Source organism: Bombina bombina, chromosome 2, assembly GCF_027579735.1.
Source record: "Bombina bombina isolate aBomBom1 chromosome 2, aBomBom1.pri, whole genome shotgun sequence".
In the NCBI taxonomy this organism is placed as follows: domain Eukaryota; kingdom Metazoa; phylum Chordata; class Amphibia; order Anura; family Bombinatoridae; genus Bombina; species Bombina bombina.
The window spans coordinates 130859530-130885172 of NC_069500.1; the positions used below are offsets into that span (position 1 = coordinate 130859530).

The following is a 25643-nucleotide window of genomic DNA, read 5'->3' on the forward strand; positions in this document are numbered from 1 at the left end:
AAAATTCCTCTCGTTGCCATAGCATCTCTGCACTTGTTGAAATGGGGGGTTTCCTGCATTCTGAATATACATAGTGTAGCTTGCTTATTTAATAGCTATAGGAGGTTTGCACTCTCACCATTTTGCAAATAAACATAATACTAGAAAAGATCAATCACTTGTCTGTCATGTTTTAAATGTATTTATTTTTTTCTAGATTTCCGATACTCGGACTCCACGTTTACCTTTACCTTCCTTGGTGGCTCAAAAAGGTATTTTTTACTTATGAGGTCTTTCATTGGCTCATTTTTTTTTACATTTGGTTGTGTTGCTATGGTACCAGTTCTTCTCAGGTTTCCTTGTGAAAGCAAAACAGTAGATAAGATAGTCTCTTGGCTGCTAGGTACAGCTGTTTTTGTCAGGTAAGGGTTAAACAGGTTAACCCTTTCGTGTCAGGGCTAAAGTGCCTACATCGGAACAACTGTTAAATAAGAATAGATAAATTGAAACCACGCGATCGTGCACACGATCGCAAGATTTCAATTATTGGTTCGCGTCTGGGGGACGCCCTCCAGACCGCGATCGAATCCTGACAGCACAGAAGGCTTCAGGACAGCCGTTAGCTATGACGTTCTATTCCGTCATAACGGCTTTAAAGCCCAGTCTAATTATGACGGAATAGAACGGCATAACGGCTTTAAAAGGTTAATGCACTACAGGAATATAAACATAAGAATGAAGAAAAGGACACGGGGAAGTGGCATACATATTTGCTGTAGGCTTTGATATATTTGACATCAGCTGCTCTTAAAGGGACAGTATACATCAATTTTCATATAACTGCATGCAATAGACACTACTATAAAGAATAATATGCACAGATACTGATCTAAAAATCCAATATAAAACCGTTTAGAAACTTACTTAGAAGCTTCCAATTTAGCTCTGTTTAAAAGGTTACTGGAACACCCACTGCAAGTGGCAAATAACAGTCACTCCCCCCTCCGCCTTCCTTTTCATATGAAAAGACCCTTTACACAAACAGAAGCAAGCTGGAGTAGGTACAGGTCGGTATTCTCCTAAAACTTTGGGGCTTGGTTAGGAGTCTGAAAATCAGAGCAATGTAATTAAAAAATAAACAAAACCATACAATTTAAAAAAATATATATATTTATAAATAGATCATCTACAAAACATTTATGCAAAGATAAAATGAGTGTATAATGTTCATTTAAATGTGCACAAGCTTTCAAGAAACAAACAAAACTTATGGTATGCAGTTTTCTGAGCATGACACCTAAACACTTTTATTAGGCCAATAATAGGTCCAATAATAACTTATTATCAACTGATTAAAGGGACACTGAACCCAATTTTTTTCTTTCGTGATTCAGATAGAGCATGACATTTTAAGCAACTTTCTAATTTACTCCTATTATCAATTTTTATTCTTTCTCTTGCTATCTTTATTTGAAAAAGAAGGCATCTAAGTAATTTTTTTGGTTTAAAACTCTGGACAGCACAATTTATCCACCAATCAGCAAGGACAACCCAGGTTGTTTACCAAAAATGGTCCGGCATCTAAATTTACTTTCTTGCATTTAAAATAAAGATACCAAGAGAATAAAGAACATTTGATAATAGGAGTAAATTAGAAAGTTGCTTAAAATTTCATGCTCTATCTGAATCACGAAAGAAAAAAAAATGTGGGTTCAGTGTCCCATTAAATATTAAAGGAATATACTTTATTTTATCATTTAAAGGGATAGTCTAGTCAAAATTAAACTCTTATGATTCAGATAGAGCATGCAATTTTAAGCAAATTTCTAATTTACTCCTATTATCAATTTTTATTCATTCTCTTGGTATGCTACATTAAGACATCAATCAGCAAGCGCTACCCAGGTGCTGAACCAAAAATGGGTCGGCTCCTAAGCTTAAATTCTTGCTTTTTAAAATAAAGATACCAAGAGAACAAAGAAAAATTGATAATAGGAGTAAATGAGAAAGTTGCTTAAAATTGCATGCTCTGTTTGAATAATAAAAGTTAAATTTTGAATAGTCTATCCCTTTAATGGATAAAAAGGCAGTTATATATGGCCTAGTAGTAACTTTAATTGAGCACTAGTTTTTAACATATTATTTTACACATAAATGAACACAATTTGCTACAGATACATTGTTTTACTCTCCTAAATAATAATATTGATAGTACACACACATTCATGCATGCACAGCCACACTTATGTAATTATTTTTGTGTTTATTTAACAAATAAAAGACCTTTTATAATGGTTTGTAGTCAAATATTCCCATTTGATGTTTTTAAAATATGTGCATATGTTCGTTTGATACATTTAAAATATGTGCATTAATTACTATACGCTGTGTCTGAGAATTCCTGTGTGTTGCTACTCTCTTTGCCAGCAGTGGGGTTAAATATGACCACCTGATATTACAGTATTATTGCCTCTGTCTCTTCATATACTTCTGAGAGTTAACGACCTATGTAATTAAGAGTAAAATAAAAATGTAGCTTGTCACAAATGGCTGAAAACATAAGCATGAAAAAATAACACTAGATACACTACAAGTCTATGGGGCTTATTTATCATGGCTCGAATGGGGCCAAATACCACTGTTTCCGTGCGAGCCTTTAGGCTCGCCGGAAACAGGAGTTAAGAAGCAGCGGTCTTCTTAACTCATCTACTGCCTCTGAGGTTGCAGACATCAATCCGCCCGATCTCATATGATCGGGTTGATTGACACCCCCTGCTAGCGGCCGCAAATCTGCAGGGGGCGGCATTGCACAAGCAGTTCAGCAGAACTGTTTGTAAAATTATAAAGGCCGACAACGTATGCTGGCGGACATGATACGCAACAGTGTATCATGTCCGCCAGACATTCATAAATTGACCCCTAGGTGTTTACCACTTGTAAAACGGGTTAAACACATAGTTTAAGTACCATCAGGGAACCACAGAGTATTGCTGGTCCTGAGCAGCTGAGCCAATCGGCTGGATAATGCGACTACCACTGCTGATTGGTTCACTGGTCTTGCCCGATTGGAACCTGCAATTCTTTCGGGGGGTTAAACTTATAGACTTGCAGCTTTGCTAATGATAAAATTGTATGCTGCAATTAATTAGATCATGTAATTTGTTCCACTAGAATTGTTTGGTGCCCAAATTGTTTTGCATGGATGGCTGGTAAAAAATAGTAGCATTGGCTGGGGAACCAAATTGCATTACCATAGCACTTATACAAAAGATAATACTGCAAAATAAATTTATATTAAAATTATTTGTTTGGTTAAAAATTCTATGTGAACATTGTTAATAAAAGTTTAACTGTAAATATCACATTTACAAAAGTTAGTGCAAATAAATATGTCTCATATGCCTTTTCCCATTAAAATGAGCAATGTCTGTTTTCTGCCCAGTGGTACTGAGGGCCACTCAAAACTTTTCGACTGTCAGATACTGTCCATGGGCTGTTGTTTGGGTAGCCCCGCTATAGAATTTAACATTGAACAAGCATCTCTAGTGAAATGCTTGTGCAATGCCGCCCCCTGCACATTCGAGGCCAATCGGCCGCTAGCAGGGGTTGTGAATTATCCCAATCTTATAGGATCGGGATGATTGCAGTCCGATACCTCAGAGGAGTCGGATGAGTTAAGGAGCAGCGGTCTTATGACCGCTGATCCTTAACTTATGTTTCCGGCGAGTCGGAAACATCAGCGGTAGAAATCTACCCCATAGTGTAGCTATTGCCATAATTATCCAAATCCAGTCAAAAGTGGAATGATCTATAAAACTCTTCCCTAGTACATCCATATGACTTTACAGTTAAAGTGACATGAAATCAACTTTCCAATGTACTTCTGTTATCAAATTTCCTTTATTCTCCTGGTATTCTTTGTTGAAGAAGCAGCATTGCACTACTGGGAGCTAGCTGAACACATTGGTTGAGCCAATGACAGTAGGTATATAGGTGCAGTCCCCAATCAGCAGCTAGCTCCTACCTAGGTATATTTTTAAAATAAGATACCAAGAGTACAACACAAATTAGATATTAGAAGTAAATTGGAAAGTTGTGTATGCTCTATCTGAATTATGAAAGTTGAATTTCTGTCCCGTTAATTTAGTAGGGAATATACAAGTGATATAATTTAATGCAAAAAAATACAAGACAATAAAGTCAAAATTATATGTTTGTGATTCAGATGTCCAATTCGCTTCTATTATGAAATATGCTTAATTTTCTGGTATTCTTTGTCAAAAAGTCAGCTCCGGAGCAGCAATGCACTGCTGGGAGCTAGCTGAGTACACTGTGTGAGCCAATGACAAGTGGCATATAAGTCCAATCACCAGCTAGCTCCCACTAGTGCATTGGTGCTCATGAGCACACCTAGGTATACTCTTCAACAAAGGATACCAAGATGATCTAAATCATGATTTATTTATTTTTAAAGACTTTTTTATTGAGGTATGCAATAACATAACATATTAGGGCCTATCTATCAAGCTCCGTATAGAGCTTGAAGGCCCATGTTTTTATGAAGCAGCTTCTAAAGACCGCTGCTCCATAACCTGTCCACCTGTTATGAGGAGGCGGACAGACATTGCCGCAATTCAACCCGATCAAATACGATCGGGTTGATTAACACCCCCTGCTAGCGGATGATTGGCCGCAAGTGGATGTGATGAGATATGAGAAGTGATACCTCGTTTTATTTATCCAAACAAATTACCTTATAAGTAAATATCAATGAATAGTAGTTTAAGGTATTATCGGTGACATGGTTTGAAGTACCCGCACTGTGGGGATTGCTTTTGCGAGGAGCAAAAAACCATCAGCATGTTTAGATACCTTGTTTTATCAAGCTTTATTTAAGAAAAATAAATAATAACAGCATAATAGAAAATAATTAAGAAACAAGGTATCCATTCTATGATAGCCTGGGTTTTGTAGACAAAAATAATAACATAAAATAATGCAAATACATGAACATCAGAAGCAATGGAATACATTATATATATATATACAAAATCTAGAATATACCAATGGCATGGAAGTTGACTAGAAATAAAAATACAGGAACTCAATAATGTGTATGTGACCGCCAACCATTTGTATCTAGCTAAAAGGTTTGAGTAGGGAGCCAAGGGAAGAGGTAATGTTAGGTGAGGGCCAAGGAGGATCAGGTGACATTATAATTGTCAGTTCGAGATATGAAGTCCAAACAAACTGTATAGGATATGTATTTATCCATAATTTGTTGTTTGCGGTAATGGTATTCTTCTGAGTCTAGAGAGTCTAACTCTCCAGCTCTATATGTACAGTACATGGATGGTACTGCTTTATTTTTCCAATTTTTAGCAAGCGCAATTAACTATTATTTAGAAGAGTTTAAGGACCAGGAGATAGGGAAGTCTGGGCAGATGGTCAAAAGGAAAGCTTTGTTTATAAAACTAGTTCAATTTCTGTAATCACAGCTACCTTGTAGAAATATGAGGGTACCACCAACACTTATGACCAATCCCGCTATTAACAAGCCCGTATCTCCAGCATCTATTACTCTTTTGGGGAAATAGTGCATGTGATTTCTGAGCAATTTAGTAACATCCGTGTACTATTTTATAATTTATTTCAAGCATGGAAGAAGATGAAATTTTAGAATGACATAGTATCAGTGTTTGTTGAGGTAAAATGATAACCCCCAGGTCCCTTTCCCATCTCTTGATACACAGTGGAAGGAAGCCCAGGGTTTGGGGGAGGGGGGTTGTGATAAGGTTTTTTATGTTTTGTTGAGCATCGGGTTTAAGGATGCAATGTCTCTCAAAAATAGTTAAAGGGACATTGCAGTCAAAAATGTAAATGCACATCTTTGAGTAGAAACATATTTGCAAAATACATTTATTGATATAAATGCTTCTAGTAACAATGTTTTAGTATAAACATATTTTGCTGCACATGCACGTGAAATATAGCTAGATATTGGGGCCTATTTATGAAAGGCCTGTCGGACATGATCCGACATTGCGGATCATGTCCAACAGACCTCGCTGAATGCGGAGAGCAATACGCTCTCCACATTCAGCATTGCATCAGCAGCTCTTGTGAACTGCTGGTACAACGCCGCCCCCTGCAGATTCACAGACAATCGGCCACTTGCAGGGGGTGTCAATCAACCCGATCGTATTCGATCGGGTTAAATTGCGGCAATCTCTGTCCGCCTCCTCAGAGCAGGCAGACAGGTTATGGAGCAGCGTTCCTTAAACTGCTGCTTCATAACTGGTGTTTCTGGCGAGCCTGAAGGCTTCAAGCTCCATACGGAGCTTGATAGATATGCCCCATTATCAGTGCACCAGCATTTTAAATACTGCAGCTGCTCAGAGTGTAAGTAGGGCTTGTATCATGTCAGCAATTAACAAATTGAGTCATTACAAAATGATACAAGCACCTTAGAATCTCTGAGCAAGTGTGGTGTTTAAAATGCTAGTGCACGGTGCATACTTAAATACACTTTTGAAACAGCTATAGCTTTTATTAGATTCATTATTGCAACTACATGTATATGACAAAAATGCTTATATTCAAAACTGAAATGTATCTACATGGATTCCAATTTTAGCTGGAATGTCCCTTTAAGGGATGAATAATATGGGGGTACCCATGACTAGAAGTATAAAGTAATGAATTGAGTTATTCCCATGGTATGTTTTAAATTTAGGATTAAATTGATGCTTTACAAATATGTTTTTTGGTGGAACATAACTTTTTGACAGGAGGAATTACTGGAGGAATTCAGTACTCAGGTAGTAAATTGTGATTGCACATAATGCTTAGAGCAGGATTTATCAAAGCAATTCTAATAAAATTGCGCCTATAAATCTGCATAGAATGAATCCTCTGATTTATTGATGCAAAGGCCCCAATTTATCAAAGTCTGGTGGACCTGATCCGACAGTGCGGATCAGGTCCGCCAGACCTCGCTGAATACGGCAAGCAATACGCTCGCCGTATTCAGCATTGCACCAGCAGCTCACAAGAGCTGCTGGTGCAACGCCGCCCCCTGCAGAATCGCGGCCAATGGGCCACCAGCAGGGGGGTGTCAATCAACCCGATCGTACTCGATCAGGTTGATTTCCGGCGATGTATGTCCGCCTGCTCAGAGCAGGCAGACAGGTTATGAAGCAGCGGTCTTTGTGACCGCTGCTTCATAACTGCTGTTTCTGGTGAGTCTGAAGACTCGCCAGAAACACGGCCCTTCAAGCTCCATACGGAGCTTGATAAATATGGGCCAAAGTGTGCCTAAAATTGGGCGTCTGATTATACATTCCTCTCACTCCGTTCACGTTCGCCAAAGAGCAAAAATGGAAGTCTACATTTGCTAGTTTAGTCGCATTTCCTACAGTCCGCCTTAGCATTACGCCCAGTTACCAATTTGTCCTTTTTTTTGCGCCTTTGGAGAACGCAAAGTTCTCTAACAAATTTGCGCATTATAGTTCTCCATAGGTGAGGTGCTGTGGAGAACAACATTAGAAAGCATTATGTATTTGAGCTTGTGTCATGTTCACATCTATTTCAGATTAAGTACTTTCTAATTCTAGCAGATCTGTCTTTGGCTAGATACATATGCCAAATATAGAATACAAACTTGCCCAACAGGTTCTGCTCTCAATCCCTTTTCAGTGGGTGTCCCAGCCTAACCTTATTAACAGTGCTAAATTGGGAGCTTCTAAGTAAGCTTTTAAAATGTTTTATACAGGATTTTTATATCAGTATCTGTGCATATTATTCTTTATAGTAGTGTCTATTACATGCAGTTAAATCAAATTTAATGTATACTGTCTCTTCAAAGTTGCACACAGAGCACACTCCAATGCTGTTTCTAGATTGGTGTTCACACTTTGTTTTTGAAAATGTATACAAATATGTGATATATGTAATTGGTTAATTAACCAAGGGGGTGTGTCCACTGAGGGTTTAAAAGGTGTAAAGGAAATGATGTATGCATAGCATGAATAAGGACATGTAGACCGAAATGTTGCTGCTGTTTGTTGATGCTGCAATAAACTTGTGATTAAGCTTATCATTTTGGAGTGCTGCTGAGCCTTTGGAATACTTGGATATCTTTGTGGGGTTGTGTGGTACTCTGCTACAGCGTTGCACCCAGCTTCAGGTGTGTGCTGGACTATTTTCTTGTACTTTTGATCTAAACACACAACACAGCCATTCATTTGTGGATACATATGTATGCATCTCCTAATTGGCTCACTGGCCATGACTTTCTCAGCAGTAGCAATGAATTTGGCTTGGGTGTGAGATTTTTACATAGTGCGAAAATAGCATGTATTTAAAATTTAATGAAACAGATTTTTTTTATTAATACTCAACATCCCTTTAAAACAGGCAATGCTTGTAAGGTAATTGCAGCAAATGCGGAGATAACAAAGTTTATAGCTGTATAATGGCACCCCTCATTAAGCTTATTCAAAATAAATATCATGTTCTAAAAGCAAACAGGGAACTCACAATTATTCTTCTTAGGAAAGTACAAATGATGCATAAATTACCCAATTCAACATTTATTAGAAGCCTTTATTTATTTTGTGTTATTTAACTCTTTAAAATAAAAGGTTCAACACCATATGAACTACTGTACTTATTTTTTTATTTTTTTATTTGGAACCAGAAAATTATTATCTTAATCAGAGTAAAATAAATTCTGCCAATATAGAATCCTGCAGCTGGAATAAATATTGAAGCTTGCCAGCATGTTTATGCCGCAAACTGAAAGTGCATAATTTTTCTCAAAAACTTAAATTTGCAGTTTTAATTTTCAATTACTTTTATCATGGAGATTCAAGTATGAGAATAGAAAAATAAGAGCTACAGTCCAAATAACTGAATGGTTTTGCTTCAAATGTAATACATTATATTTGACTGAAAAGTTATTTACAATTAGGGTTGCCATTAGGGATGGGCGAATGTGTTTATATCCGAATTAGAATGTTAGAACGAATGTTATTGTAGAAATTCGATTTACATAATAGAATGTTGATAAGAATGAATATTCTTAAAAATTAGATTTTCGAATGTTATTTACAGTTTTCGAATGTCACATTCGAATTCGAATATTACATTTATAAAACAATTGTAGACTAGAAACACTATTTCGAATGTCACATTCGAATCGAATATCACATTCGAATCGAATGTCACATTCGAATTCGAATATTACATTTATAAAACACAGTATTAGACTAGAAATACTATTTCGAATTCGAATGTCACATTCGAATCGAATATCACATTTAAAACACAGTATTAGACTAGAAATGCTATTTCAAATTCGAATGTGACATTCGAATTCGAATGTAGCATTCAAATTCGAATATTACATTTATTAAACACAGTTGTAGACTAGAAATACTATTTCGAATTCGAATGTCACATTCGAATCGAATATCACATTTAAAACACAGTATTAGACTAGAAATACTATTTCAAATTCGAATGTGACATTCGAATGTAGCATTCAAATTTGAATATTACATTTATTAAACACAGTTGTAGACTAGAAATACTATTTCAAATTTGAATGTCACATTCGAATTCGAATGTCACATTCAAATTCGAATATTACATTTAGAAATTGAATGAATACATAGCTAAACATTCTATTATTCGAACGAATATTCTCAAATTTTATTGAAAAATTCGAAAACGTAAATTCGAAAATAGAATGTTAGATAAACATTCGAAATTCAATTCGAATGAACGAATGTATCAAAATTTGTTTTAAATTTCGAAATTTTAGAAACATTCGAATGTTACATTTGAATATCACATTCAAATTCGAATATTACATTTATAAAACAATTGTAGACTAGAAACACTATTTCGAATGTTACATTCGAATCAAATATCACATTCGAATCGAATGTCACATTTGAATTTGAATATTACATTTATAAAACACAGTATTAGACTAGAAATACTATTTCGAATTCGAATGTCACATTCGAATCGAATATCACATTTAAAACACAGTATTAGACTAGAAATACTATTTCAAATTCGAGTGTGACATTCGAATTCGAATGTAGCATTCAAATTCGAATATTACATTTATTAAACACAGTTGTAGACTAGAAATACTATTTCAAATTTGAATTTCACATTCGAATTCGAATGTCACATTCAAATTCGAATATTACATTTCGAAATTGAATGAATACATAACTAAACATTCTATTATTCGAACGAATATTTTCAAATTTTATTGAAAAATTCGAAAACGAAAATTCAAAAATAAAATGTTAGATAAACATTCGAAATTCGATTCAATTCGAACGAATGTATCAAAATTTGTTTTAAATGTCGAATTTTTAGAAACATTCGCCCATCCCTAGTTGCCATCCAGCGGTATTTTACCGACACAGACGTTATTTTTAAGGTTCTGGTCAAAGTTGAAAATTAAATATAGAGTTAAAGATGCTATTATGGTCAACATTCTTCTAAATGTATTGGAATCTATTTAAAAACAAATGATAATTTAAAACAATTCCTAGTAGCTTTAGTTATTGATTTAAGCTGTAAAATTATTTATGCAAATATATGCTAAAAAAATTTGTCCGGTATATTTTACAGAAAAGGTGGCAACTCTATTTACATTTAATACGATTACTTCCATAGAATGCTTATCTTTTTAAGGAAATATTGGAAATAGATTTTAGGGCCTTCTGTCGATTTTCCTTTAAATAAACAAATAAATGGAAACAGTATTTTAAAAATCTCTCTGTTTAACCCTTTCAGTGCTAAGCCGTGTCCCATTCCTGTGTTATAGAGGTAATTTTTTTTGTGAGGAACACTCAACAAATATTTTTTTTTTTAGGATTTTATATCTATAGTGTTCAAAAATAATTATTAATTGAAAATCAGAATATTTATTTATTTTTGTCACTTTAAACCATCTTGCAATTTATATAGAAAATGAGTAGGTCAAAAATATCTAACCACAAAAATGATACGTTTTAAAACTACACAAAATTCTAATTTCCCAGAAGGTTGGCTTAACCCATGTAGAGAACGTATTCCTGCTCCTAACCCCTTCTAAACTATAAAATATTCCACAAAATATAATATATTGTTATACTCATCATCTTCTATTTATTTTGATTCCTGTTATTTTTTTATTAGTTCATTGAAATGTGGTTCTGCGATCCCTAACTTTAACACAGCAAAATAAGACTAGTGGTTGCTTTCAGGTAATCATCATTACTAAATAACAGCTTTTTAGTTTATCTGCATATTGTAGGGGGCAATATAGGAGGTACCCCACCCTGCTGATATTGTTCCATATGGTTATCTCAGGGGAACACCGTTGCCATGGTGATAAACCGAAAGCCAACTGTGCAATTGACGTGAAATGGAAAACTTAAACTCTTTTCTCTTCTCAGAAGGTTGTATACATTTTTAAGCATGTGCAATGCTATTTGCATATTTATAATTAAGTGTCCAAGTTTATAATTTCTGGTTTAATTCTTTCTAAATCAGGAGAACTTGCATGTATATAAAATTAAATACTACATTTACTAAACAGTTAAAAATGACCATAGTACAAAATTGGGTCCAACAATAAACCACAATGTGACAGAGACTGTTAAGAAATGCTACGCTCTTTAAATAGGAACAAATAATATATTAGTTTGTAGATCACAGCATTGTCTTGTTAAAAAAAGTAGATTATTAACGCTTTAATACCTATAGTGTTTCTAAACAGTAAATAGATGGTAGGAGTTGTATGATACAAAATGACAGTGGAAGGACCCTAGTGGGTTGAAGTAAATAGTGAGCTGGGCTGGATGTGCAGTTAACTAAATGGTTAACTAAATGGTTAAAGGGACACTAAAGACAAATTTCAACTTTTATGATTTGGATAGATCATGCAATTTTAATCAACTTTCCACTTTGCTTCTGTTATCAAATTTGCTTTGTTCTCTTGGTATCTTTTATTAAAGAGTAAATCTAGGTAGGCAAAAGATATCTCCAGCTTGGTTTTAATTCTTTATGTATATGTGAGTGTATGGGTCATAATGGACAGCAAATTACTAGGGAGATAAATATATAGTTGGTATTTCTAGCTAACATCCTGAAAGTAAAGTGAGCTTAACATTAAGATATGACATTAAGTCATACATATTATATATATACCCACATCCACATGTTAGATAACCAGGCTGTTAGTATAGGAGATGAACACTAGGACCAGGAAGTGTTAAACTTTTAGTTAAACTTTTAGTGATTTGGTAATTAAGTAGAGCAGGCAAGATACAGGAGCGATCACATGATTTGGAAAGTGGAGGTGTGTCTGTCACATGGTACATTTTTTAACCAATGATTTAATGTTATAAGGTTTAAATATAAGTTTGGTAGAGATACCCTTCAGCTACGATTACGGCAATAGCCGAAACGCGTCAGCGTTAGGGTACATGTAGTACCACCATCCACTTTGTTGCCTGAAGGGTTTGAAGTTGTTAACCCGTTTATTTCCATGTAATTTTATTGCCCAATAAAGGATCGTATAATTGTTCATGCTGGTGCCTGCTGCTTCATTATTTGGTTGGTTAAATCTAGGTAGGCTCATATGAGCTCAGGAGTGTGCATGTGTCTTTAGTATTCTATGGCAGCAGTGTTTTGCTACATTATTTGTAGCTTTGTTATACATTGGGGTTGATTTATCAATCCCTTCGCTTGCCTACGACAAAAGAGAGCCTGCAGTCCGTATTTAACAAGCAGTGGTCATCAAACATCTGCCTCCCTAACCTTTCTCCACCTCTTAGTCTCATCTGACTGGGGATATTGACATCTCCTGCCCGTGCGTGATTGGCTATGCGCGGGCAGGGGGCGGGGTTGCATGTGAGCGCAAAATAGCGCTCATGTGCAATGCTGAATTCCGGCAGTGGAATTCAGCACGCCAAAGGCGAGCTGCGGTGGACAGGGGTGCGTATGTAAGCTCCTGTTTACTGCAGCTTGATAAATCGACCAAGTGCTGCAAAACACTGCTGCCACAGACACGTGCACACTACTGATCTCTTATGAGCCTACCTAGTTTTACTCTTCAATAAAAGATACCAAGAGAACAAAGCAAATTTGATAACAGACCTACATTGGAAAGTTAATACAACATAGTACAATAAGGCAAGGATATATACAAATGTCCAAAGAAGACAGAATTGAACAACTCTGGTGCTTGATTGTAGAGGATCACAAGAAGATGTGCATGAAAAAAAAGAGAAAAAAATAGTGCAGTATTTAGGCTAAAATAATCCAACCCCATAGGGAACAATACTCACATTGAGGAGAGCTATAACTAAGTCATGGTGCAGGTAGGTATAAAGCCCCACGGCTCACAAGGATACTCCCAGGATACAATTCATAAAATATATTTATTTAAAAACAAGTAACAATGAAACAGACTGTATTAGGTAACTTGTAGGCATATATCTGACCATTGCAAGTGAACACGGAAAAGCCCTTTAAGTTCTGACAGTCACCAATATAAATGTTTGTATATGTCCCCAAAATCTGACGTACATTTAACTGGTCTAAAGCCAGCTTTTTCAAGGATAAATTGGAAAGTTGTTTAAAATTGCATGCTCTATTTGAATCATGAAAGTTTAATTTTGACTTTACTGTCCCTTTAAGGAAGGAAATATTAAAATACTAAAAAGTAGAATCTTAGTTAAAAATTTGCAATGGACATTGAGCATATCCGTATATTATTGCATTCTTGATATTATTAGTAAGAGTCTAGCAGTGCTTTTAATAAAGCAAAACGTATAATGCAAAATTACTACATATAATGGATTTAGAAATTTCAATTGGTGATCCTCTGTTTTTATTATAAATAAACCCTTTTTTTTAAATCTACTGTTTGCATCTTTTTGAATGTCATTTTTAGTTTGACACTTGTGATGTTCATCATCACTGTTCACAAAAATAGTTCATCTGAGTGTTAGTACATGCTGATCAGTGAGAGAGCATTAGGGAATTGCTTTGGGTTGTATATGTTTGCCAGCAGAGAAAAATTATAGTGCAGACTTCACAAAAAGGGCAGAACCTGGAAGTTCCAGATTGATGAGAGGTGCCTTCCATAAAGCTTACTGCTCAGATGAGTAGATCTAAAATGTTCCTTCATTACTGAGAGATCTCACAAGATTCTAGGCAGGCAAATTTTGGTATATTTCCTTAAGGGGTGTTCTCTGTATATCTGTATGTGAAGGAGCAATATAGAAGTGCATGACATGAGATTTTTATATTTTGATGCATTTAGATTTAGATCTAGCAGTAATTTTAAACATTCTGATTATGTTTTGTTACTTTAACAAATTAGGATTTTACAAATTAGATTGGGCTTTGTATTTGCTCTTTTGTCAAAAATAAAAAAACTGACAGCTTCAGAAAGGGGGAGGAGCTGGAGAGTTCTGTGGGCTGAATAGGGGAGTTCATAGGTTATGTCTGAAGCACTCTCACAATTCTCATGAAATGCAGAAAACATTTTACACAAGCTGGCCTCATTGAATCATCTCACCAGCTACATGTAACTGAGGTTTGCTCAAAATTCACCATATACTTCTTTCATGATTTAGATAGATCATACAACTTTAAACAACTTTACTTCTATGATCTAATTTGCTTTATTCTTTTGGTATCCTTTGTTGAAGCAGCAGCAGTGCACTACTGGAAGATAGCTGAAAGCTAATGACACAAGGCATATATGTGAAGCCACCAATCAGCAGCTTCTAAGCCTACCTGGGTACTCTTTTCAACAAAGACTACAAAGAAAACAAAACAAATTAGATAATAGAAATAAATTGGAAAGTTATTTAAAATCATTCTGAATCATGAAAGAAAATTTTTAGAGTTTATGTCCCTTTAACTGTCAGAAAAGCAATATATACTAAACTAGAGGCACATGTAGTCAAAACATTCAGTTTTAATTTGTATTTGCTGCAAGCTTAGCCTTTATATCAGTCCCATGTATTCAGTTAAATTCACCCTCCCCTATGTAATTATGTATCCCAGAGAGCTATGAAAGGCATCTCTCATATCTCTAGGACTTCTAGGATCCAGCACTTTTCAGTGAGTTCAGTCCCTGTCAGGCCCATAGAAAGTAATTAAGCTCTTTGGGAAACGGAAGCTGTCAGTTTTAATTTAAATAGAAGAAATAGAAGAAATTTAAATAGTAATGTAATTTGTAAAAGAAGTATAGCAAAATGTGCATTTTTAGAATCTCATGAGGGATCTCACAGTGCTGGAGGATCATTTGATATCATATCATCTGAGTGGAGAGCTTATATCATGATCCCCTGAGTGAGATTAGAGTGATTACATTTTGGGCTGTAGCTGGGCTTCACTAAGGAGATTCACAGACCAAAACATTCTTATAGAGTTGTTATGTCTATTCATATTTCTGAATTCTCTGGAAACTTTGGGGACTAATCTCCTTTGTTATATATATTAGGCAGATGCAGTTATACCAAATTAGATTTATTAAATATTAATGTCATAAAGAAGGTATTACATATCTATGATTTAGCAATCATGCATACATATTTGTTGGCTGTACTATATACAAATGTTTATTTATGGATTTATTTATTTTTTAGGAAGTTAAATACCACTTCTGTGCAACTAAAGGTTACAGCTGAGCAGAAAAAGAGAAGTATAGATATGGTCAACTATTCTAGGTTTGAAAAATAATTTCCAAAAAATATTTGTGTTTTTTTAACTCGATTTGTATTTATTTCACACTTAAAGTGATGGTAAACTTTCCCCTTTGTATAAAGAGATCTGGAATGTTAGCAATATTTAAGAAGGAGTTTAATGCATCAGTTGTAATAAAGATGTGCTCTAACTTACTTTTTAATGTAGGGCTGAAATTGAAATACCCCACGCTCTGGCCGCCCACTTAAAAGTAATTTTGTTTGTGAGCTAGCAATTTTAACTGTTCTACAATCGACACTTTAGCTACAAGAAAAATAAAATTTTGTGAGTGCCGTATGGCTAAAGTGCCAATTGGAGAACAGTTTAAACCCTTAGCTCACAAAAAATTACTTTTGAAGTGGGTTTAGTGCTACTTTAAAAAGTAAGCTATAGTGCATCTTCATTGCAACTGGTGAATTAAACTTCATCTAAAATATTACAAACATTCTGTATCTGTTTATAAAAAGGGGAAGTTTACCATCAATTTAATGAGTTTGTTGACAAATCGTTCAAATAATGAAAAAAAAAACTTTTTTAATAATGTCAAATTTTTATAACAGCAAGCCTAAACACACAAGCAACTGCATGCTTAAACACACATACAGACTAAAACACATACTCTCACGCACACACACACACACATGTGCATGTACAAACACACATACAGACTCACACACACTCTCTCCCACCCACACACACACACACACACACATTTTTCCTGTGTTAACCTTTGCGTAAACTAATAACTTTTACTTTCTTGACTGGTAACCTGGGAGGATGTTTTTTCTAACCCTGCATACATGAAACGATTGATGCCATTCAAATTGTAAGTTAGTTTTTTTTGTCTTTATTTTAACAAATCTGGCTACTAATGGTTAACCATCAGTGGAGGCAGCTCCATACAGGCAATTGGGGAACCCCCCCTCCTCAATTTTGGGGGAAAAAGAAAAGGAAAAACATAATTTATGTAAGAACTTACCTGATAAATTAATTTCTTTCATATTAGCAAGAGTCCATGAGCTAGTGACGTATGGGATATACATTCCTACCAGGAGGGGCAAAGTTTCCCAAACCTTTAAATGCCTATAAATACACCCCTCACCACACCCACAATTCAGTTTAACGAATAGCCAAGAAGTGGGGTGATAAGAAAGGAGCGAAAGCATCAAAAATGGACTCTTGCTAATATGAAAGAAATTAATTTATCAGGTAAGTTCTTACATAAATTATGTTTTCTTTCATGTAATTAGCAAGAGCTAGTGACGCATGGGATAGCAGATACCCAAGATGTGGAACTTCCACGCAAGAGTCACTAGAGAGGGAGGGATAAAATAAAGACAGCCAATTCCGCTGAAAAAATTAATCCACTACCCAAACAAAAGTTTCAATTTTTATAATGAAAAAAACTGAAATATAAGCAGAAGAATCAAACTGAAACAGCTGCCTGAAGTACTATTCTACCAAAAACTGCTTCTGAAGAAGAGAAAGCATCAAAATGGTAGAATTTAGTAAAAGTATGCAAAGAAGACCAAGTCATTGCTTTGCAAATCTGATCAACAGAAGCTTCATTCTTAAAAAGCCCAGGAAGTAGAAACTTACCTAGTAGAATGAGCCGTAATCCTCTGAGGCGGGAATCAACCCGACTCCAAATAAGCATGATGAATCAAAAGTTTAACCAAGATGCCAAAGAAATGGCAGAAGCCTTTTGACCTTCCTAAAACCAGAAAAGATAACAAAGAGACTAGAAGTCTGTCTGAAATCTGAATAGCTTCAACATAGGATTTCAAAACTCTTACCAAATCCAAAGAATGTAAGAATCTTACCAAAGAAGTCTTAGGATTAGTACACAAGAAAAAGACAATAATTCCTCCCTAATGTTGTTAGAATTCACAACTTTAGGTAAAAATGAAATGAGGACAGCAAAAACCACCTTATCCAGATGAAAAATCAGAAAAAGGAGATTCACAAGAAAGAACAGATAATTCAAAAATTGTTCTAGCTGAAGAGATGTCTAAAAAGAACAATACTTTCCATGAAAGTAATTAATGTCCAGAGAAAGCATATGCTCAAACAGAAGAGCCTGTAAAGCCTTCAGAACCAAATTAAGACTCCAAGGAGGAGAAATTGGCTTAATGACAGGTTTGATACGAACCAAAGCCTGAACAAAATAATGAATATCAGGAAGATTAGCAATCTTTCTGTGAAAAAGAACAGAAAGAGCAGAGATTTGTCCTTTCAAAGAACTTGCAGACAAACCCTTATCCAAACCATCCTGAAGAAATTGTAAAATTCTAGGAATTCTAAAAGAATGCCAAGAGAATTTATGAGAAGAACACCAAGAAATGTAAGTCTTCCAAACTCGATAATAAATCTTTCTAGAGACAGATTTACGAGCCTGTAACATAGTATTAATCACTGAGTCAGAGAAACCTCTATGACTAAGAATCAAGCGTTCAATCTCCATACCTTCAAATTTAATGATTTGAGATCCTGATGGAAAAATGGGCCTTGAGATAGAAGGTCTGGTCTTAACGGAAGTGTCCAAGGTTGGCAACTGGCCATCCGAATGAGATCCGCATACCAAAACCTGTGAGGCCATGCTGGAGCCACCAGCAGTACAAACAAACGCTCCATTAGAATTTTGGAAATCACTTTTTGGAAGAAGAACTAGAGGCGGAAAGATATAGGCAGAATGATAATTCCAAGGAAGTGTCAATGCATACACTACTTCCACCTGAGGATCCCCGGATCTGAATAGGCCCCTGGGAAGTTCTTTGTTTAGATGAGATACCAACAGATATATTTCTGGAAGCCCTCACATCTGAAAAATTGAAAAACATATCTGGGTAAAGAGACCATTCTCCCGGATGTAAAGCTTGATTAACAGAGATAATCCGCTTCCCAAATGTCTATACCTGGGAAAAAGACCACAGAATTTAGATAGGAGCTGGATTTAGCCCAAGCAAATATCCGAAATACTTCTGTCACAGCCTAAGGACTGATAGTCCCACCCTGATGATTGACATACGCCACAGTTGTGACATTGTCTGAAAAAAACAATAAACGTCTCTTCTTCAAAAAGAAACCAAACTGAAGAACTCTCAGAATGCACAGAGTTCCAGAATATTAAATGGTAATCTCGCCTCCTGAGATTTCCAAACCCCTTGTGCTGACAGAGATCCTCAGACAGCCTCCCAACCTAAAAGACTCGCATCTGTAGAGATCATGGTCCAGGTTGAAAGAATCGAAGAGACCTGTAGAACTAAATGATGGTGATCGTAACCACCGAATCAAAGATAGTTAAACATTAGGATTCGAAGATATAAAAGTGATATCCTAGAATCCCTGCACCATTATTCAGCATAAAAAAACTGGAAAGGTTTTCTATGAAAATTAGCAAAGGGAATCGAATCCAATGCTGCAGCCATGAGACCTAAAACTTCCATGCATATATAACAACTGAAGGAAATAATAGAGACTGAAGGTTCCGACAGACGGAACCCAATAAAATTGTCCCTTGTCTGTTAGAGACAAAGACATTGACACAAACTATCTGGAAACCTAAAAAAAGGTGACCCTTGTGTGAGGAATCAAGTGCTTTTGATAAAAAGATCCTCTAACCATGTCTTGAAAAAACAAAGTTGAATCGTATGAGATTCCGCAGAACGAAAAGACTGAACCAGTACTACTAGACTGTCCAAATAAGGAACACTGAGAACCTTGAAAAGATTCTTAGTACTGTCGCTAGACCAGAAGGAAAAGCAACAAATTGGTAATGCTTGTCATCAAAAGAGAATCTCAAAAAATAATCTGAATGAAAACAGAAAATGAAGATATGCGTCTATTATATCTAATGTAAACAAATAATGCTATCACTGACCAAAAAAGGCAGAATAGACCATATAAACACCAATCTAAAAGATAGTACATTTATATGACAATTCAAAAGATTTTCTATCTTTGGAACAATGAATAGTTTTGAATAAAACCCCAAAACCCAGTTCCTAAAAATGGAACTGGAATAAATACCCCAGAAGATTCCAGGTCTGAGCAGCGCTTGAGCCCCAACGGGTGATCAGTCGCGCTTCAACACTACCCAAAATATATATAACTGAAACACACTTAAGGAAAGTGTTCGCCTTACTGGAATAGCTGGAATATAATAGAGAAAAAAAGACTTCTCACAGACGGTTTTACTCTGAATCTTATTCTGTACCCAAAATCTAAGAAATTTGGACCGAATAGAACCAAACAAATTTCAAAAAATCTTAACCTGCCCCTTACCAGCCAAGCTGGAATATGGCACATACATGCAAATTTAGGGAGCTGATTTTGAACTAAAAAACTTCCAATTAAAAACATGATACTTGGGTAAGAATTTAAGATTTCGTTCCTTAGTAAGAACAACCAAACTAATATAAGCTTAAAGTTTTAGTCTTAGAACTCAATCTTGAAGCCCAGAGTAACCGTTAAGAATTGAATCCAATTATGAACCAAATAATTGATTATCTTGGAAAAAAAGAAATATGGATTTTTTAGAAATCACAAAATTCTTCTAGCTAAAACAGCTAAAGACATAGATTAAACCTCATTTGTGAAAATATTCAATAAAATGAAGACACAAATGAAATTATTAGCATGTTAATCAAGTTAAAGGACCAGTCAACACACTGGACTTGCATAATCAACAAATGCAAGACAACAAGACAATGCAACAGCACCTAGTCTGAACTTCAAATGAGCAGTAGATTTTGTTCCTTTAACAATGCTAAATAAATCATAATCTGATACTTGATCTTAAAGTAAACAGAAAAATGAAGCAATTGCAACATCATCCAAATAAATTACAGGTCCAAGAAAAGTACCTGAAAATAAATAATTTTCCTTAAATAAGATACAACCATCTAAAGGAAAATAAATACTATTTTGCTATAGAAACAATAGCCTATTTAGCAGGAGTAGAGATAGCCCCATTAAATTGGAGAACCCTCAAAATTGAAATTAACTGCCGGCAAAGAATATAATTTAAAACCCTTGAAGAAGGAATAAAAGAAAATTCTCAGCCTATTCCATTCCCTAGTATCAGGAACTGGAAAAAAACCTCTGAAAACACAGAAGATTAAATAAGCAGAAATAAAATGTTAGCTAGTCTTGAAAAAGAACTAGTTACCTCAATATCCAAAATAATCAACACCTTTTCAACAAAGAACAAATGTACTCTAATAAAAATAAAAAAGTAGATTTGTTAGTGTCAATATCTGATGAAGAAAATTCTGAATGAGAAAAAACACCATCAGAGAAGGATAATTCATTATGTTGTTGGTCATTTGAAACTTCATCAATTAAAAAAGAAGTTTGAAAAAGACCTAAAAATTTTATTAGAAGGCGCGATGTCAGACAAAGCCTTTAACAGAGAATCAGAAAAATATTCTTATAAATTTTATTTAAGTATATCTTTTACATAAGATGTAAAAAGAATAGCAATACATAAAGCATAAATACTAATGGATTCTACATGTAAAAGTTTATCATGATAACTTATTACAAACCATAGCTAAAGATAAACATTCATAACATTTAAAATAAATTAATTTAGCTTTGGTAGGACTGAACTCAGTCAACAGGAATCCTTCAGCATGTTTTGAAACAGGAACAGTGTACGAAAAATCTTGCAATATGTAATAGAAAAAAACAACATATAAAGCAAAATGATCAAATTCCTTAAATGACAGTTTCAGGAAAAGGAAAAAATGCAAAATAACAAGCTTCTAGTAACCAGAAGCAATGAAAAAGTGAGACTTAAATAATGTGAGAAAAAAGTGGAACAAAAAGACGCCCACATTTTTGGCGCCAAATATGCCGCCCACATTATTGGTGCCAAGTACAACGCCCATATGACACCACATCCTCTGACGCCGAAACCGACGCCCACATTTTTTGGCGCAAAAAATCGTCTGAATACACATGCGTCAAAAAAAATGACTTTTAACTGAATACAACTTCCGGCGTCAACTACGGCGCTGGAAATGACAAAATTTTGCGCCAAAAAAAGTTTGCGCCAAGAATGACGCAATAAAATTAATAATTTTCTGCCCCCGCGAGCCTAACAGCCCGCAGGGAAAAATAGTCAATTGAAAATTTTCAAGGTTAGAAAAAATATTCATTCATATGCATTATCCCAAATAATGAAACTGACAGTCTGAATTTAAGGAATACTGATTATCCTGAATCATGGCAAATATGTTTAAAGACATATATTTAGAACTTTACATATAAAGTGCCCAACCATAGCTTAGAGTGTCACAAAAAATAAGACTTACTTACCCCAGGACACTCATCTACACATAGTAGATAGCCAAACCAGTACTGAAACGAGAATCAGTAGAGGTAATGGTATATAAGAGTATATCGTCGATCTGAAAAGGGAGGTAGGAGAAGAAATCTCTACGACCGATAACAGAGAACCTATGAAATAGATCCCCTAGAGGAAGACCATTGTATTCAAATAGGCAATACTCCCTTCACATCCCTCTGACATTCACTGCACTCTGAGAGGAAAACCGGGCTTCAACCTACTGCGAAGCGCATATCAACGTAGAATCTAGCAGAAACTTACTTCACCACCTCCATGGGTGTATTTATAGGCATTTAAAGGTTTGGGAAACTTTGCCCCTCCTGGTAGGAATGTATATCCCATACGTCACTAGCTCATGGACTCTTGCTAATTACATGAAAGAAAATAAAATGCCATTGTAGTGCCATTTGGAAAGTTCTCTCAGGCAGGGTATTATAGTAATCTTTAAGGGATTTGTGACGTCACCTATCTCGTACCATAACGGTCTTGTAACCTCCCATTGGCTGGGGGAGGTTTACACACCTTTATGGGGGTTGGCTTCTCTGGAGCGGGAAATTCAGTGCATATATGCACTAGCTAGTAGTGCTGTGCTATAAGTGCTTAATGATCGACTGACTCACTAAATCAGCCAGGGCTCCCACAAGCTTAGCTATGGAGTGCTGCCTGTGGTGTGGCCTGTGACATTACCTGTGAAGCAGCTAGTAACTAGACAGGACAGGACTCCGTGTGAGCAAGAAGCAGCTTTGGGTCATGAAGAGAAGGTAAGGAGTAGTGGTGAGTCACTGCTATTAATCTGGTATTAAATCGTTCTGACTGAACTTCAGTCAGAACGATTCAACACCAGATTAGTAGCAGAGAGATTTTAGCAGCCAATGCCATTGCATACTATATGATGCACCGCGTAATCTTCTTAGATTTATACACCTCTCAATCAGGCGTTGAAGTGGCAGCCATTAATACATCATGGTATATTAATTAACATAACAATGTGCCTCACACCTCATCCGTCCTCTCCTCTAAATAATATGATTCACCACAGTCACTTTAACATACTGCATTTCAGGAGTATTCAATAACACTGAGCAGCAAGCAACACATTTCTAGTGTCTAGGGAAGGTCTTTTATATATAGATAAGGATAATTTTCCAAAATGTGAGGTGCCAGGAGTATATTTCTAGTTGCTGATGTGCCTTGGCTCATAGACTTTGTTAATTGTATTGTTAACTGTGTGTCAGTGTTTCAGTACAATTAACATCATTTTTTAGATAACATTCACTTTAAATAGAGGTTTAACCCGGGGACACCCGGGCAGCGGCCATCTAGCTGTGCCTTAAGTGCACAGTCACAAACCAAGCTTTGGATACTGCTAACCTTTGCTGCAAAAATGGAGACGCATATTCTTCAAGTGCTGGAGAACTTATTGCTGCAGCATCTTACCCAGCTGGAAGAGGACCTATTCAAGCCTATGGAGTCGGTCACCCACGGGTGAATATGGTAGATCATGAAAGCGACTGGCTATCTGCTGGTTCACTGCCTGCTAAAGAAAACTATACTAAAGGCATCCGCATCCAGCAGGACCCCAGGCACCCAGCTACCAGAGAGACGGCTGGTGCTCCTAATCTGTTGGTTTGCCCGCGGCCACCCTTTGCTCCTATGTTCACGGAGACACTGAATATATACAGGGACTCAGGCACTGTTTCTCCATCTCCCCAATGGTCCTGCCTAGAGAAGCGGAAAGTCAGCAATAGCCTGGACCTAAAGTTGTTCCTGCAGATCCCACTTGCAGAGGTACCTGCTCATAGCGGGTGGGATCTGAGTCTTGTGGGTACAATTCACCAGCCCTTCGTCGTCCCTCCAGAGGATCCAGCTGGGACCTGTGGGCCCTCATCAGAGGAGATAGAATCGTCCGGAGAGGTGCCGCATTTTCTTTGCTGCAGCCGATGCCAGCGGTGTAAAACAGGAGTAGGTTGACTTTGCCTTTAAGCCGCGGTTTCATGGCAGATTAAGGGTGGACAACTCCGGTACAGGTATAGATCCATATATCTGCTTAGCGACATATTATCTGCCACTCCTTGGGGAACTAATTTGCTGAGGACAATGATCTTTGAGGGTATGCGATGACACAGGCACCCACATGGTTGTTCTCATATCATTACTTAGCCACATTCCTGACTGCCATTTAAGGGTTGAGGGGCTAATATAGTAGTGCCACTTAGGCTGCCTTGTGTTATCCCTTCACTGTTCACTCAGACTTCTAGACTCCAGGTTCACCCCCTTCTGGTTATATTTACCTACATATGAAAAGGCAGCGCTGCTGCATCTCAGCTCACATGCTTAGTTTTTTCTCACTTTGTTTATTTAACCATATAGTTTGAGGGGGCTACCCTCCATGCATGCTATAACTCCCTACAGCCAGCAATTCTAGTTCCCTCCTATAGAAAAAGGTATGCTCTCCCCCCATTATGTTTATGTTCAAAAACTGCATTGTTTCACAACTCAATGGTCCAAGAGTGGCCATCTGAGTCATCAGACTTCCTCCCCTATAATGGTTAAATTTAACAGGGACCATGAGCGTCCCCTTGTGTGGATGGAGGAAACTATATATTATAATGAGGTCTTATTATTAACATGCTCCTAAATATCACTAATAGTTATTTCCACTGTTCAGATACCCAAATCTTGTACTAATCAATGATATGTTCTTATCTACGCATGTTGTGCTCAAATATATTATTGTAAATTGTTATTTCCTCAATAAAAAAATAAAAAAAATAAAAAATAAAAGTAAAAAAAAATACTGATTTAAGTTGTTTAAAAAATAAAATAAAAAAATAGAGGTTTAACCCACAGTTAAAGGGACAGTCTGCTTTAGATTTTTTATTGTTTAAAAAGATAGATAATCCCTTTATTACCCATTCCCCAGTTTTGCATAAACAACACTGTTATATTATACTTTTTACCTCTATGATTACCTTGTATCTGGGGGGCCCATTTATCAAGCTCCGGAGGCGCAGTTAGACCGCTGCTCCATAACATGTCCACCTGCTCTGAGCAGGAGAACAGACATTCACTGCAATTCAACCCGATCAAGTACAATCTGGTTGATTGACACCCCCGATTGTCCGCGAATCTGCAGGGGGCGGCGTTGCACCAGCAGCTCACAAGAGCTGCTGGTGCAATCCTGAATACGGGGAGCATATTGCTCTCCGCATTCAGCGAGGTCTGGCGGACCTGATCAGCACTGTCGGATCAGGTCCGCCAGACCTTTGATAAATATCCCCCTAAGCCTCTGCATACTGCCCCGTATCTGTTATTTTGAAAGACTTGCATTTTAGCCAATCAGTGCTGACATTGTCTCCTAAAGTTACATCGCCCCTGCGTGCAAAGCACTAAGTGCAGGAAGTTTTGGATGTATCATTCTATAAACAAGAACTGTTAAAACTAACACAGTAATCTTTTGGACCTGACAACAGAAACGTGATAGTGACGTCAGACCCAAGACACATGTGGCGGCTCTGAATCACTACAT

The 25643-nt window shown here is 36.3% G+C and overlaps 1 protein-coding gene across 1 annotated transcript in view; it reads left to right on the plus strand.

Annotated features, from left to right (window-relative positions):
• The window catches only part of PARP8 (poly(ADP-ribose) polymerase family member 8), a 550091-nt gene that overhangs the window by 912 nt on the left and 523536 nt on the right, over positions 1-25643 (plus strand). Inside the window, exon 2 of the mRNA XM_053701262.1 lies at positions 197-251. Coding sequence (XP_053557237.1) covers positions 197-251 — 55 coding nt within the window. The remainder of the gene's footprint in view (positions 1-196; positions 252-25643) is intronic.